The 17,084-nt window shown below is 39.0% G+C and overlaps 1 protein-coding gene across 1 annotated transcript in view; it reads right to left on the reverse strand.

Annotated features, from left to right (window-relative positions):
• Positions 1–3,901: 3,901 nt before the first annotated feature.
• LOC117232140 (insulin gene enhancer protein ISL-2B-like) overlaps positions 3,902–17,084 on the reverse strand; it is an 82,252-nt gene continuing 69,069 nt past the window's right edge. Inside the window, exons 3-5 of the mRNA XM_033491323.1 lie at positions 10,119–10,262; positions 8,364–8,493; positions 3,902–8,285 (exon numbers count right to left, since the gene is read on the reverse strand). Of these exons, the coding sequence (XP_033347214.1) occupies positions 8,055–8,285; positions 8,364–8,493; positions 10,119–10,262 (505 nt within the window). The 3' untranslated portion in view covers positions 3,902–8,054. The remainder of the gene's footprint in view (positions 8,286–8,363; positions 8,494–10,118; positions 10,263–17,084) is intronic.

The raw sequence follows: 17,084 nt of genomic DNA on the forward strand, positions 1-17,084 counted from the left end.
GTCAGATGGGGTGGGTGACGTTTCTAACGAGCGAAACACGTCGTGGTGTCTCGACGCTTTTTGCGAGGGTTACACCTCGCGAACACACGCCTATTTATACGACCACTTTTATTTAAAGTGGCATAAACTTACGGATATAATAGGTGCACGTCGGAGGTCGCAGGGTCCTCGTACACTGAGACCGACAGAGTGAGGGAGAATCTGGCATTCTCCGTCCCGTGGAGGAGGCATTTAACAGACGTGCACGTGTTCGACCATATTGCATTTGTGTCGTTCGATAAATAGGTAGGTAAGCAACTCCAACGGAAACCCGTGTTAATTAACGTTGAGTTTCAGGACTGATTTACGTGGCGTCTAATTAGCGGGCCTGCCGGCGACGTAGTAGGCATTTTGATTGGCCACTCCGCGAATAGAGCATGGGCCGATTGGCCTTGCTTTCCTGTTCCGACAGTATCGATTGTTTTCGTTTCTTCTCCCTGCCCTGCTGCCTCCTCCGCTTCTCTCCTTCTCCAACCCCTGTCCCTCCTACCTCAACCGTCACCCATTGCAACCACCCCGTCCCAGCCCTTGTGGTTGCTCTTTTTACGATCTCCTCTTGGAACAAAGCGCAGATAGCTGGAGCAGTTGCGCGTCCTCAAAGGGATTCCGTCGCAAGAAGAGTGTCGGCTCGAAAATAATGTATTACGGCCGTCTGCTCGGCCATTAAACCGTGCGCTTTTTACGCTATTATTAAAGTTTTATTTCGGCCCATCGGTTCCCCCGCAGGATCACATGCATTGTTCTTCTTTTACATACTTGCGATCCTCCATCTTGTCCACCGCGTGCTTGTCCGCCGAGTGATTCATGCACCCTGCGCCGGTAGGGTTATTAACGATTCCTTAATTAAATAAATTCTTCCGTTTCCCTTTTTATTCGGCCAACTGTCAGCCTATTTTCTCCTTCCTGTGCAAGGAAATGCGTAGAGCAAGAAAGAGTTGGTCGAATTAGTGGAATACTTGAATCAAGTTACGCGATTCATTTTGCGATATATCAAATTCGATTACGAATAACTCTTTCCAACGATTGGTCTATGAAAGTAGATTCCTTGACTCGTCGCTAGTGATATGAGAAAATCTTATTGACAGTTTGACGGTCATAGTATTCTATGAGAATATAACTTTCACTCATCGAAAGGAAAGTTTGTTCAACTAATATTAATATTCTCGGCTGTAATTATTATAATTCAGTAGCGTGCGCATACTACTTTATTTCTGAAAGTTATTCGATTGTTTATTTTATTACTTCCTGTATATTAAATACCTCCTTCTATTTTAGATAATCCTATTAAAGGATTATCCGAATGATTTTCTCGTTTTTGACATTTTCTCTTGCTCCACCTACAGTACACGATATTTTTCATTTTTTCGTTATCATATTATAAACTAGTGCAAAGTACGAGATCGAATATCGAGAATGTTGTAGCTTAATTGAGTCGAATAACTCTACTTTAGCCTATACGTTGCGTTGTTCTCTTTCTTCTTTGTTTCCCTATGTACAAAGATGGAATTGATTTGTTTCTTCGAAGTCAATTCACAGGGGTTAAATTGAATTTGCTGGCACCAATGGCTGCCAATTACCGCAGTCTGTGTGTATAATAATTCGATCGAGTGGAGCTGGCCCCGGTGCTTATGCGCCGCTTGTATTTAAATTGTGTTATTGCCGTACAATAGTTTCGTTTATCGTACGCCCAGGAAAACGATACAGCGCGGTGCACCGTAGTTCGAACTATGTTCAATTCCATTGTATTTTATTAGAGCCGTTCCAATAAAATCTGATTACATGAAAAATTGATTGCGTGCGCGCGAGCACGCGCTTGTGCGTTTACCGATTCTATGTTTGCAGCCGTGTGCCACGTTGAATTTTCCAAAAAATTAGACGTCCAAAGCTATGAAACTTTGATATGAGATTTCTCTGTCAGAAATGTCCGATATTGGGATTCTTAATTGTTTCACAGATAATCCTTCCGATTCGATAAACATATTTATACTAGAAACTTAAGAAAGTACACCGGGTTGTCAAATAAATTTCTGCAATGCTTTATTTTTTTCAAGTTATTGTTATTAAATGTTATCTTGATTTAATGTGCAGCGTAATGTATGTACATTTTATATATACACATATGATGATGTATTTACAAATAAAATACAAGAGAAAGAAGTAAATATACGTCGTTAAACTTTTATACTATCGTAATCTCTGTCGAAACTTGTTATTTTTTGTAATACTCCATAATGTTGATTATAAAATGCCTTAGAAAATACATGTGCGATTTAAGTATTTCTTTTCTTATTCATCGATCGCCGCAATTCTTTTACTGAACCTCCATAAAACACGAAGTAACTGAGAAATATTAAGAGACGTTATTCACTGATGATATCTCAGTCGGTAAAGTTGGAAATTGCTAATATTATAACCTTCGTATACTTTCTTAATAATCTCTAATAATGAAACTCACCTGTACTTATATCTCGCCATAGTGAAATGAAAATCAACTATAAAAGATTTGTAGCAAGATCTCACAACAAAACTACGTTCCGTTTTTTACAGAAACCTGCAACTGTGCCGCGTAATGTTAAAGTCTGCCATAGATGTCGCACTAGTAGTTTCTTTAAATCGATTGCTTCTTGATCTTTCAACAAATTATTTCCCGTTAACAACATTATTTCACCATTTATTCAGCAATTAATCACATACTTGCAAACTTTCCAATTATCGGGAAATCAGTTAATAAAATTTTACGCAAACCTATTAAGTTTAGTACAGGGACAAAGACACCTGTATAGGTTTTTCTTTTTTATCAAAATATCTGCGCTCAATTGCGTAGCATTATCGTTCTGAAATTCGGTATTCGACAGCCAACTTTCAGCAGGATTGCTAATTCATAAACGTTTATTACATCCATTTATGTCCTTTTTGAAAATATCGTTGATGGATGAGTAGTAGATAACGCGTAGACGAATAATAATAATTGATTATCGAACAATTCGATCATTTACTCGATGACAACTACATCGTGGTCGAATGTTTTCAAAGTAAGTTGTAGAACTACAGAAGCATGAACTACAGAAGAAATAAAATCTATAGATTCTAAAATAACTGATGAGTATTTCAAATATTTTTAGAGCAAATTAATCTGTTAACCAGAGGAGACGAGTCAACTTGTCACTCAAACTGCAACTTTCTCAGTTACGATAATATCTTCAATTAAAAATCCGCTACTTGTTTACTTAATCGCCGTTAAAAACGAATTATTTTACATTTATGTTTGCAAGAACTAAAACCGACTTAACTGAAGTTGATCTGTCTTTTATAAAGTTCCTGGCTAACAACGACTCGGTTAATAAATTAATTAAAATTCCAATGATTTTGATAGATATTCCACTGGCTCTTTTCGTCCGACCTTGAAACGTCCTTGATCCTTTCTCTCCCAAGAAATAAAAGAAATTGCCATCGCGTCCTTTCCTCAATGGCAAAACAACTTCCGCCACGGGGAGAGAGAAACTTTTTCCCCGTCTCCCGAAAACGCGGCCAATAAGTTTCCGAAGGTGGAGGCATGAAAAGTTTGGAAAGCTCGCTCATTAATCTCGCCACGCTGGGTACGATATCTCGTGAGATTCAATTTCTTAAATTGGACAGTAACGTTCGCTTACCTCGAGGTCGTTTTGGGCTTCCTCGTCTGCGTCTGTTCGCGGTAGACTGCCAAGGAAATGATCGTGTAAGTATACTGCGGAAGAACTGGGACGGATGTGATATTTCTCGTATATACACACATCAAGAATCGAACGTATGACCAAGCATATATATGTGACTCACATGAACGAACGACGTTCTAAAAACTTGTGATTTTTATTTAATTAATAAACGTGTTTTGTATGTGTCTGTGTGTCGTGTGTATTTTTTTCTTTTTTTTTTTTTGTATTTTACAAGAGGCCGCGAGAAATCATTCAGAGATGTCGTCGGGTCCCGAATAAGAAGATCGAGATAAATCAAATAACAAAATTAACTAAACGCGAAAAGATCGTGATCTGATCCAACCGCGTGTACGCTCAACCGAGGACAACGTTCTTCGACGTACCACCACCAATGGATGCGACCTACGCATACAATCTTTCCAGTTTTCTTCGATCATTTCGCAATATTGGAAACCACCATCTTGTGGTTCGAGTCGAGACGAGCGAATAGATCTTGAAATTAAGATTTCGAACTGAGTATGAGGAATCGTAATTTCACGTCGCTTTAAACGAAGATAGATAAAAAGCAAATTGAACGAAATCTTCATTAACGATACAAAGGAAACAAAACAAAATAGTCAGTTTCATACTAGAATAAGACCGATGAAAATGATCATCTCGCTCGAACAATCATCAAGCGAGTCACACGTTCGATCGTACAATGTAGCGGATGATCGAAATCGTGCATCCACTAGTGATGGCCGTCGAGGCATCGTACCCGCGATCGTCCATCGTAGGACGCGCGGTGTCCCGTCGCCGCATTTAATAGTAAATACATAACCATTTATATCACACAAACTTTTAACAATATACAAAATGTACCCTATGTACAAGATTAAATTACACGATCCGTCAGCAAACAACTCCTTCGTCCGATCGAGCTTCTTCCATTCGAGAGCATGAAGTTTTCGTTTTCTCGCACGATCGCGTCGTGGGTCGAAAGAATTGGAGAACACGCGCGCCATATTCGAAGAGAAATCAACGCGAAATCAGCAAGGGAACGAACGCGCTCTCCCTTGGATCCCTTTCGTCGAGCACCATTGTAGCGATCGTGCGTTGAAAACATTGTCATCCGCTTTTTCTTTTTCGTTCTCTCCTTTTACTTTTTTTTTCATTCCGTTAACTCTTTAACTCTATCATTCTCATCTCGAATCCTCGTAAGCGCGAGGCGGCGTTCTCAGAGACGAAAGTTTCGCTAAGAACGATACGGGTAAACGAGTAACGATCAGTTGCACGGCACGGAGGCGGTCGTTCGGTCGCTTTATAGAAATTTCGGACATGGCACTTGTCGATCGATTTTAAAATAACGCGGAAAACATACAGTGACTCGTATTGATATTCGAACACGTGGTATGCGAAACATTATTGTTTGTAATTAACTAGTTGACTTGTTTTTAATATATTAGAATAAATACTGTAGTTGAATAGTGAAATATTGTAGTTGATTGAAACATTTTATCTAATGTACATAGCTTTCCTAAATAAGAAATGCTAAGGTAAATAATTCTCAAATTTTATGAAATATCCGATTACTAATGCGAGTCATTGTATATGAAAAACGTCGGAAAAAATAGGGGAAAGGATATTTTTTATTTGTCACAAACAAAACTTATTACTTTGAATAAACCTCGAAGAGGAAGTCGTATATTATAATCAGAGAATCACTGATCGTTCGTCAACGACTTTTCTTTTTTCTATTAGCTAGTATGCTATTTAGGTCTATACAATGTATGAATTTTTTCACAATGTTCGTTAGAATTCGTTCGATATATTTTTGCAATGATCTCGACGATCGTTCGTCAAACGAAGAATTCTACATATCTCGAGGATGAGAAATCGACAAGAAAATGTAGACCGCCATAAAGCGAACCGAGGCAGCCGTTTCCGCGTGATTTACACCCAAAACATGTGTCTTTAGTTTCGCATTGAGCTTCGAACGTGCCCGAACCTGTGTCGTTTCCGGTTTCCCTGCCGGTTCGTCGACTTCGACAACGGAACAGCGTGTCTTGATGGAAAAAGGAAACAATTTGTACAACTTGTAACGGGGGACTTCGACACGGAAACCGACGACAAGCTCGGGCGATAGTAGATATATCGTAACGTGTTCACGATTATACATTTACGTAAATGTTTATTACGGATGTCGAAACCCTGCCACTTAGAAAAAGTATTGTTACACGTTTCAATCCTTCGCCATGAGCATCCTTGGGCAGCGGAGCTCGCGCTCTCATCATCCGACAGTGTATCAACTCTATTTCCTGTCTACAAGAATTTTCTTTATTGTGCAGCTTACGCGTCAACTTTTTAATAAACAGAAAATATCGACAAAACACTTTGCTTTGATTCAGGACGATGAGTTTCTCTCTGCAGAAATTTTCTTTATCGTGCATCCTACGTATCAATTTTTTTAATAAACAAAATATATCGATCATATTGCTTTGATGCTGAACAAAAAGTTTCGTAGATTCTATCGACGTTTTGGAATTGTTTAAATTGAATATAATTGTATTCCCGATCGTTATTGGAGAATATTAAATGAAAAAGTTCTTCATCTTCGTGGATAGAATATTACAGTATCAAATGACGCTAATAACAAACTGCGAATGCGATGTTTGATGAATACAATTTTTTGTTCGATGAGAATTGCGTAACGTCTCATGAATCGTGCACATACAGACTACATTTCGCAAAAGGAAAAGAATCAATCCAATCACGAGGGCATTGGCAAGGAAAATTCGAATAACAATTTCGCTCATTCGACAGTTTCACCTCGATGTGGCCTTTTATTTCACCATGGGAGAGACTCGATTAACGCGAGAACAAGGAACGCTTAATGAGATTACAGGGAGAGGCCACGCTTCAAGGACGGAGATGGGGCGACATTGAAAGAAAAATAATTTCGTAAGGTCCGGAACCTGACAATTTCAATCGTCGAATTATCTAGATCGATGAGATCTTCCGACATACGCGATTTTAGATCTCGAGGTTCCCGCTTCAGGTCCTGACTGCTTTAGAAATTCTATTCGAAGAGAAGAATACGTAAAGCCACGTGTTTGAAAGCTTCGATCGGTTGAACCTTTGCGAACGGAGAAACTGTTCTTTATGTTGTTATTAATATTTTTCCCTCGGGATTAAAGCAAAGCCAATAGGCCATAGATTAATAATCGCTGCAACGTTAATAAAACGAACAACCTGCCGAAGATTAAAATAATATTATCTTGAAACTAAAACGATGAAAGGGGTGATTTACAGCAATCACGAGACATATAATGTTTACAAAGGCTAACCAAACGAAATCGATTACAAAATATCGTGAATAAACAATCGTAAAAGAGAGAAGAGAGCACTAAGCGCGGATGCAAACACGTTACAGAGGAAACGCAGCGAAACACAAGCGCGAAAGTGATTGTCGATTGGCTGACGTGAGATTAACAGGATTACCGATTCGATTAAACAGTGACGAGTACCAAAGAATCGACTGGAGCCGAAGAGAACTTGCGTTACACTGCTGTCGGCGACGATACACGCGTCCGTGCACCGCGGGACGCTTCGATTATTCTCGATTCTCCGTGATTGAGCAAAGATTATCGATTAAAGGGGGGAGACCAGTTGAGAGGATGCGTTCAGCGTTCTCGCACGTGGCCGTACGCGCAATTTACCGAGCAATCCAACGAGACATGTGCACGCTATTGCTCGAAGTTCGTCTGGATCGCCCTCAAAGTGGCGATCGAGAAGATCGTTGGCGCACAAACAATTATCACGTGACGAAAGACCGAATCGAAGATACGTTCGATCGGTCGGAGCACGTCGAAAGACGAAAAAGAAACATTGTCCTCTCCATTCTTTATGGAGTACTTGCTAGCGACATATAGTTCGGTCACAAGCAGAACGAGAACCTCGTATTGCAGGCAGGTTCCTCGTCCACCAGGATAATCCTTCGTTTCCTCTTGCACTCGTACACAGAACTCGCGTCGTTCACAGGACAAGATACAGTCTATCACTTGTTTCCTTTATCTCCGCGAGAGGAGACCGCTCGCGAATCGGCTAATCAAAGCTACGAGGAGTTCACGATTCGAACGTCGCTGCAACTTTTTTTTCAGATGACAGATCGTAAGAACTCTATGTCGTACTCCATTCTTCCTTTCTTCCATCTTCGAATCGACGACGATGATGGAACTGAGAGAGGAAGGAGACTAGCGGCGGCGCTCGAAACCAGGGCGAGGATTGGTTCAGCCAGGAAACGGGCCTGACACCTCGATAAAGTTAATCAACGAGGGTAGTTGTTCAATCACAGGTGTCCTGTGCCCACGGAGACCAGTCCTGATAGGTGGACGCCTGCAGGTGTGTTTGCTGTACCGCCAGTCCAGGATGTACGAGTGCCATCTGATGATGATGGTGATGGTGGTGGTGATGATGGTGGTACTGCTGATGACCCGGCGGAGGCGGCGAATAGGGATCCCCTCCGACAGCGACGTCCACGACATCTACCTGCGATGGTACGACGACGGGCGTCGGCTGCGGAGAGGCTTGTACCTTCTTCGGGCGACCGACCGGGTTGCCACCTCATTCGCGGCTTCTTCGAGGCCGACCAACCTTACCTTTTCTTACCGGTGCGCCGCCGTTCCCGGCCGCCGCTGCAGCGGCGGCGGCCGCGACGCTCGACGATTTCACGATTTTATGCCAGTCCGTTTCACAGACCGGTGAACCGGACAGCAGGTAGTACCTGTGTAAAAAAAAAGATTCTTATTAATCTTTGCCGTTATTTGTATTATTTATGTAGGTTCTTAGATTTAATTTTAACATTACAACTACCTAAGTATGACCTGTAACATGTTACAGCGAATATAAATGATATATATATATATATATATATATATATATATATAGATGATGTAACTGACCCTCTCACAACGTGGCATGAGGTATATTTAAAGATGGGTATGTCGGTAAATATGGTACCATAAATTCTGCATTTTGAAGATCATACATAATGTAATTATCAATAATTCTTGTAAAGTACTGAATGTATGGGAAAACAGAATGAAACATTATCTTTTTAATTAATTTTTAAATTTAGTATTATTTATGTCATCTTCTTATACTCATGGAAGTAAGTAATTTGTTTTTGAGTATTGAATATTAATCGTGTACTTATATGATAAGATTAAGAAATTGATAAACCGTTTTGATTAATTAAATTTAAAATTACATCAGCATAGATGTATTATTGGTTACGAGAATAAGAAAAAACATCCAAATTAGGAACAACCATTGAAAGTAGCTTATCGAATATGAATCAATTATTGAAATAAAATATTAAACATCGCTGGAGCCACAAAACAGTAAGGACATTAACACTTGACGAAAATCGTGATAGTATAGAAACATGGATGTGAAACAATCGTTTCAAACGAACAAAAACCGTGGTTCGAAACGAATGTCTGGCAATCAAGCAGAGCACGACGTGCGCACAGAGTATCCACGAAATCGATGCTCATAAACAAGATTGCTTCATTACTGGCCTGCAATAATTGTGTCCCTCCTCCTTTATTACAAAATCCCCGGTTGCGATCCCCACCAATTAACCGACAGTCCCGTGTGACACGCCTCTTTTCCAACCCTTTAATTGCCGCGTTTCCTCTTCGAGTCGTATCTATGCTCCCTAGCAAAATTCGCGGCCAAATCCTAACCCCTCAACCGATTCCTCTTGATATCCCTTTGAACCCATGATCAATATTGTCCTATCTTAAGATCCAGTCTTTAAAAATTCAAACACTAATGTTATTAATGTTTCAACATTTTATATAATAGCGAGATTGCAAAGCGAATGTTCTAGTTTGATCGCGATTGTTGGATTTAATTCCAACCCCTTGATACACGTTTCTTGATACATACTTCTTTAAATCTACTATATGGTCGATTCCATTTTATACCGAAATTTATACTTCAAAACAATTAAACAGTGGATGTTTATGCAAATTGGTATTTTATTGGGACTTAGTAGTGACTAGTAAGTAACCCGTATTGATATTTTACATTATATTCTTATTATTATTATACTTATTATTATTATATTTTATATTATTATCGTATATCATAGGTATATTTTTAGCTGGACATTTTTCGTAAATGCGTAAACATCCGTAGTCTAACAAAAATATTAATTTGTCTATTAACTGCATTGATAAAACTAGTTTATTAATTTCGATCGTAATTTTGTCAAATCCTAACTTCATGATTCACTTCTACCTATATATGTGACAGCCAAAACTAAGTACTTTAGTAGCTATTAATGCTTTATCGTATCAATAACACTTACAAAGTTCGTTTATTAGTTCATAATCTTACCTATCGCCGGAAACGAGTTGATTTCCACATTTGCTGCAGGTGAAACATTTCTGGTGAAATACTGATCCACCCGCCCTCATTACCAGCTCGGTGGCAGGTATCGCGTTGCCACAGCCTGCGCAAGCACCACTGCTTCCAAACATCCTGAAACAATCGAGAACAATACCGATTAATCGACAATCTTGATTACTTACACATTAGATTAATCCGCAAGTCTAATTATTATTCCATATCTACGGTATTATAAAGTTTGAAGAAGTTGGAGCATGTGTAGAACTATGATAAATTACATTCTTCCAAATAAAACATTTGTTTTGCGTGTAGTCTATATAGCACGTCACTTTAAAGCATCTATTATTCTAATACATTTTCGTATCTTTAATAATAATGAATAAAATATTTGTATTTAATAATATCGTGTTTGTTACTTGTATATATTATATATTTCACTGTTTGAGTTAATTCGACTTTGATTTATGCTTGAAGAGGCTGATAACGAACGATAAGAAGGAATTTGTAAAAAGAGGCAGTGGGTTTTAGGAACGATATTGTATAAGTAAGGGTTAGGTCGATCAGAGAAGGAATGGATAAAGCGAAACGAGGCGCCGATAATTACGAGATTTCTCTTTGTTTCGCGAAAACGAATATTTCTACGTTCATTAATGTTTCATTGGGTTATACGCGTAGCTGGCTACACTAACGAGTCCACATTTATGCCAGCTACGCATTATGAATTCAATGATGTTGACTGAAAACTGGTAATTCACAAAAACATAAGTACCCATATATGTACACGGCGGGTGTTGAATATATGTATATTCTACGTATTATCGTGGCATTAACAAAGTGATTTTCCCTCGAAGCCGAATAAATAGATTCCAATGGTGTCCGGACTCGTTACGACGCATTACCAGTTAAGTTAGTAAAAAAATTTCTCCGAAATGAGATTAATCTAATTAACCTGCTATTTCCTTCACTTTTTCTTCATTAAAAACCCAATCTTTTTAATGCTAATACATAGGAATTTATAGTGAGATAGTCGAGGTATAGAATATAAAAATCCTATGTCAGACAAGCAGAATTTTTGTTTAAACCTCGGAATTAGCATGAGGAAAAGTAGGTTTTAATGGTTTTTTCTTCCCTTCCTTTTCTTGTTCTGTTCTTCTTTTACTCTTCTATCCTTTTGCACTTCATCCTTTCCATTGTTTCCTTCACTTTATTTTCCAACTTCTCTTTTCCTTTCCTTTCCTTCCTTCCTTTTAATATAAAACCACTTTTATTATGTAATCCATTGTTACCATTACAGGATAGTTGCACAATCATTGTCAATATTTTCCTTTCCTGTCCCATTACTGCAACATTACTCTTGTAATATTAAATATTATAAAAACTCTTGCATTCTAAAATGAACTTGTAACAAGCAGAATAACATCGAAGCTGTCTCGCCTACGTAGAACATAATATCAACCTCAACATCATCAACCGTTCTTCCCCAGGAAAGATTTTAAAACCCAACACAGCTTCATCGCTTGAACTCGTCGCGAATCTCCGAAACATGTTCGTTGCCGAGGTTCCTGGAGGTACGCCATTAGTCCGAATATACAAATTTATCATTGGGTAGGGGGGGTGGTGGCGGCGGGTATCCCCTGGAAAATCCTGGCGGTCGGATGAAGCGAGAAAGGCGACCAATTACGGTCGCGGCCGAGGGCTCAGAGGATGACATTCTCCGGCTCCGGTTTGAACGCGATAGACACGAGGCGTTTCCAATTAAACCTCGCGCCAGTCTCATCGCGCAAACACTTTCTAACTAAATGAGGTTAGGCCGGTAACAGAGGGACCGTGTAGAATCCTATATTCAACCCGCCACGTTTCCCTTTCTTTTCTCCCTTATTATGCGTCGTCCCACTGATGTTCCAGCTGCTTTAAATGACACAGAGAGAAAGAGGAAGAGAGGTTGAAACAGACGAAGAAGGTAGAAGGGAGAGAGAGACCGATTATAATAAGGCGTCGCATATATAATTGTCGCGGTGTCTTCGTTCGCGCGAAATCTATCCTCCTCTCCTTTCCTAAATACGTTTCAAACTGTTCTAGTCGCGAGAGGAAGAAAAAACGAAAGGAGAAAATAATATAGAAAAGAATAACGAAGAACAGCGAAATGGAGTGAGAAGTCGGAAATATGCGTCGCTGCGAATTTCGCAGCTTTCAGAAGCCGCTAGCTCAATGAGCGTTATGTACCCACCCTTTTGATCCCTTCAAAACAAGCACGCCTTCTTTCAGGCTAAACGTCGTCGTTAGTCGCGTGCTAGCTACACCAACAAGCGAGTTAATAAACCCTTTTTCTCTCACTTCGTCCCTGTACCTGTGTCTTTCTCTCTCTCTCTCTCTCTCTCTCTCACTGCTCTCGTTCGCAATTAATACGTCATATAATGGATCGTAACCGGGAACTAGAGATGGTGTTAGTTGTTAGAAAGGGAGCCTAAAGAATTTACGAGAAGAAGTCCTGTCGTCATAGAAATCGTCACTTTTGTTGGCTTTAGGCAGTCTTGTTGTGTAGAGCGATTACCGAAGGTGCTTGATAGAAATTTTGTATTGTAATGTAAGAGCTTGATTCTTAGAAAAATACGATCAAAAATAAGTTGGACGTAATTGAAACAACATAACAAGGTTAACAATGTACTTTTAAAAATTCATCATTTAGATATATTTCCATATTGCATCAAAGACAAAAGAAAATTTGACATGTCGGTAATATTTATCTACATATTAGGGGGTGTATGTGTATTATATTTATATTGTTAAATTTTATACATGTGTATACTATATCATACTGTCAAATATAATGTTTTCTCTTACGTTTTATCTGTTAAATCAAACTATAACACAAGAGAAATATATTTTTCATATTACAATTGAAAAAGTTCAGTGAAATAAAATGACCAATTCATAGACATAAGACAGCGAAGAGATCAAGATTCGAGAGCAACGCTGTATAATTTCAAAATAACAAATCCTCATCCTCCTTCATCATCACACTATCTCCTTATCACTCTGTTCTCCATTAACGAATTACAATGATCAGAAAGCAAAGTCAGAATTCAGATTCGCGCTAGAATACGAGTATTCCAAAGGGCAGAAGGATTAACGAAACTGGAGAGACACTTGGAAATTTCATCCGTCGCAATCGTCTCGGTCCAGCTTTTGTCAATTTTACAGGAAAGTACATCGTGAACGTTTCCTTCGGCGATCTGGTCGAGCGTAAACGGGCAAACGTCCGCGCCTCGAATTCCTGAAAGGTCCGCCATGACTCCGGTAAAGCGAAGAAATAAATAAAGCCCTCGGTGCTTCGTGCTATCTCGAGATACCGAATAATCGGCTTTATAAAATGTACCGCGTTGCGTGACTAAAGCTTTATAGGTCTCTATAATCTTTAAATGCGCGCAGCATGTCGCGTCAACGCGTGGACGTTTCCCTCGTCGTGTACAATTCGCGACAACCCCTTTAGGTTCTGTGTATCATTAAAATTCCACGCTTTATAATCGCGAGGTCCTTTCTCGAAGCGGTTATTAATACAGGCTACGGAGCAATTAAAATAATCAATGTTAATATATTTGGGTTAAGTGGGTGCGGCTTGACGAAGTACCTATACGATATATAAGTGCGTTACTGAAAAATTGGCGATATTTAATGATCACACGAAAAAAATGTGATAATTAGATCGTAGATATTTATGCATTAAGAAGATATAAGGTAAAAATCTTTTCGTATTTTATACAAACTCGAAATATGTTTTAACGTCAGATAAATACAATTGATATGGAAATATCCGAAAGATGCAGCAGGGTTGAAAGATGCTAGAGATGTTCGCTAAATTTCTGTTTGGTAAGTTTCTCTGGGTGAAATGTCGAATTTTTTTTATCGGGGTTAGGCTACGTACGCTCGCGTATATCTGGTTTGATAAAAAATAAAAACGACACGCTGCCAGCGGTCAACAATGGAAAATATATTATCGAGGCGTCGGTGAATATTTTTTTCTAAGCGCGCGTTCTTTCGCACCCGCGTTGGTTGCGATGGAAATTCCCATTAATTCACCGGGCGAACTTCGATATTTCACCCAGCTCGATCGGACAGCGTCGAGCGTTTTTCGTCGGTTCGTTTCAATTTGCTCCCTTCTCGTCCCTTTTACATCTTCCTTTATCTGTTTCTTTTCTTTTTTCCTTTATTTTACTTTTTAACTCCCCTTTTCGCGTTCTTTTTCTTCGTATATGTATAGGTACTAGGTGTTTAAAAAAAGTAAACGATATTTATACCTGCATATGATTCTGAACAATAAAGGAAATTCCATTTCCAATAATATGATAATTATTTAACTATAATTAAGTGTTTAAATACTTTCAGGATTTCGTATGTAAGTGTATGTAATATAGGTACTTGTATTAAATGCGTTAATGAAATTTCAAAATGTTTCATATATTATAATACATATATTGATAAAAGACGCTTACAAGCGTTCGAATACTTTCATGAGTTTATGTATATATATCGTCGTATCGTCGATAGTATAATAACGTAATGTCGTCATCTATCGACGTTATCGAGGATACAGAGTTTCCGGATTAACAGGCCTGCCCACAAACTGGTTACTCGCGGTGTACGGAGCTTTTCACCCCAACCTTTCTATATTCTCTTGACTCTCTCTCTTAACTTTAACTCGCGATATTCGCCAGATTAGTTAAAATGTATTCGCCAGGGGTAGATTAATATCCATCCATTAGCATTACGCCGTGTTATCTCGGCCAATTTCCTGGAATGTTTCGCGTCAGGTGTTCGATTATGGGACGACGATCTTCAACATTTCAGCCTCTACTCTCCCTTGACATTGCGGATCTTCAAACCACGGACGCATCAATACTGCGGCCTTATATCTTCGTTAATGGTGGTTAATGTTTGCCAGCCATACACTGGTGCCTCGTAAAGTCCACTGTTTATACCGCAATTAGCCGTGTAACGATACGTGGCCACATCGAATCGAGCATAACGCAATGCCTCTCCTTCGATCCTCGGGAATTTCGAAGCGGAAATTTCAAAGCTTTAAATCCGATGAAGGATCGACGAATAGACGAAATCATTCGATTTTCTGCTTGGTTATGTATAGAGGCAGAATTTGATCGATGATGAAAGCGTCGCAATCGTCTATAGGGTATAGTGATTTTAGTTTAGCAAGTTACATGGTGGATAAAGGCCCCTTTTTGATGGTAGAATTGATAGGAAAAGTTGACTGTAACAGGCCTCGACTTTTGTTGCTTTTGTAAATTGAGGTCAACATTTTTTAAAAATCATCTTTATATATATATATATATATTTCTTTTTTCGTTGCTAGGGTTCAGTTTTTATTTATTGGAATTCTTCGTTGTTCGGAAGTTATAGTGCTTTTTAAATTATTCGAATTTTTTTTTCAACGTTCTTACAAACTTTCTTTATTACTGGAACTTTTTTTATTTTGCTATTTTATCGTGTTATATCTTTACTTTTTTATTTCTCTTTTATTGCTTTTGCATTGCCCTTTTATAACTGAAATACTCTCCTTTTTTCGGAGTGCTGCGTCAGAAATCCTCTTACAAGATTCCTTTTCGTGAATGTGGAAATTTTTCAAGTTCCATTTTGATTACGATAAATAATAGAATATTTGAAGTAATAGAGTGTTTTCACATTATTGATTCGAAATATTCACGAAATAAGTTGCAGCTAAATGTAAAAATTTCAAGTCTCAATATCACTAAGAATATTTGATAAAAAGAGCGAAAGTTCGGTGAATAGCATATAAATTATTTTTCAGCCACGATTCTAAACTTATTGATAAAAGTAAAATATCGTGCTTCAATTTAGAATCTCATTGTATCGTAACGTCTTCCACGCTACTCTGTAATTACTAATCACTTAACCAGTGTGAAACAAATTGTCGGACAATAGAACCTCTCATCATTTACTATAAATCCTATAATTACTTAATACTCCGAGTTTCCATATTCCCGCTGAGTGAGAGAATTACGTTGATCGAGCAATAAAACCGCGCAGACTCCCGTGTGTTTTTCCCGCGTACGAATCACATACAAGCGAGTCGACTCGATTCACCGGATTATTTATGCCAGGTATAACACACGGGGAAGTGAAAATGAGAAAGCGTGCAAGGAGAAAATGAAACAAAGTTCTTGCCGGTGTGCGCGCGTCACGGGAGTGGTTGTGCGTTTAATTGCATCGGATAGAGGCGGCGTTTTGCATACGTGATCCATTCGACGGGATCGATCGTCGGAAAAAAGAAAAAAAACGAGCGAGCGAGAGAGAGAGAGAGGGAGGGGGAGAGGAGAAAAAAATAGAGGACGAACGGAGGAAAGCGGGACGATACAAAAAGCTCGAAGCGACCAGATGCGGAAGAAGAAAACTCTTTCCATGCTCGATTTTGTCCCCGTGTGTTTTCTCATTAATTTACGATGGTTCTCGGAATGCGATACTTATAATCGTTCGTCACTGAACCAGATATGTTGTTAAAATGAACTTTTTCCTACGGACCACGAGTGCAAAATGCCCATCGAGCAAATTTTCTCCGGAATGTGAAAGGCCTCCCACATTTATATTCCATGGTTATGTGTGAGTATTTGAATACATAGACGTCCACACGTATTACTATAGGAACACACATGCGTAGAATCATTGGTTCGTTCCACCTTCACGAACACAGGTACGCGTCCGATATTGTCCAGAACGACGAAAGGAATCGATCGAAACGAACTGAAATTACCTTGGTTCGTTCGATTTTCGATTCATTCGGCCGAGAGATCGATAACTCACCGGTTCGTTGCACCGACTCGTTCTTGCTGCTGATTAATCAAGTACGCTAATAATTACGGTGACCTTTTGAACCGAAGGAACAAGTTGCCCCTCGAAGAGCCGCGAGTTACTTAAATGAAAGTT

Source organism: Bombus vosnesenskii, unplaced genomic scaffold (assembly GCF_011952255.1).
Source record: "Bombus vosnesenskii isolate JDL3184/JDL3185 unplaced genomic scaffold, Bvos_JDL3184-5_v1.1 scf7180000013285, whole genome shotgun sequence".
NCBI classification, from domain to species: Eukaryota; Metazoa; Arthropoda; class Insecta; order Hymenoptera; family Apidae; genus Bombus; species Bombus vosnesenskii.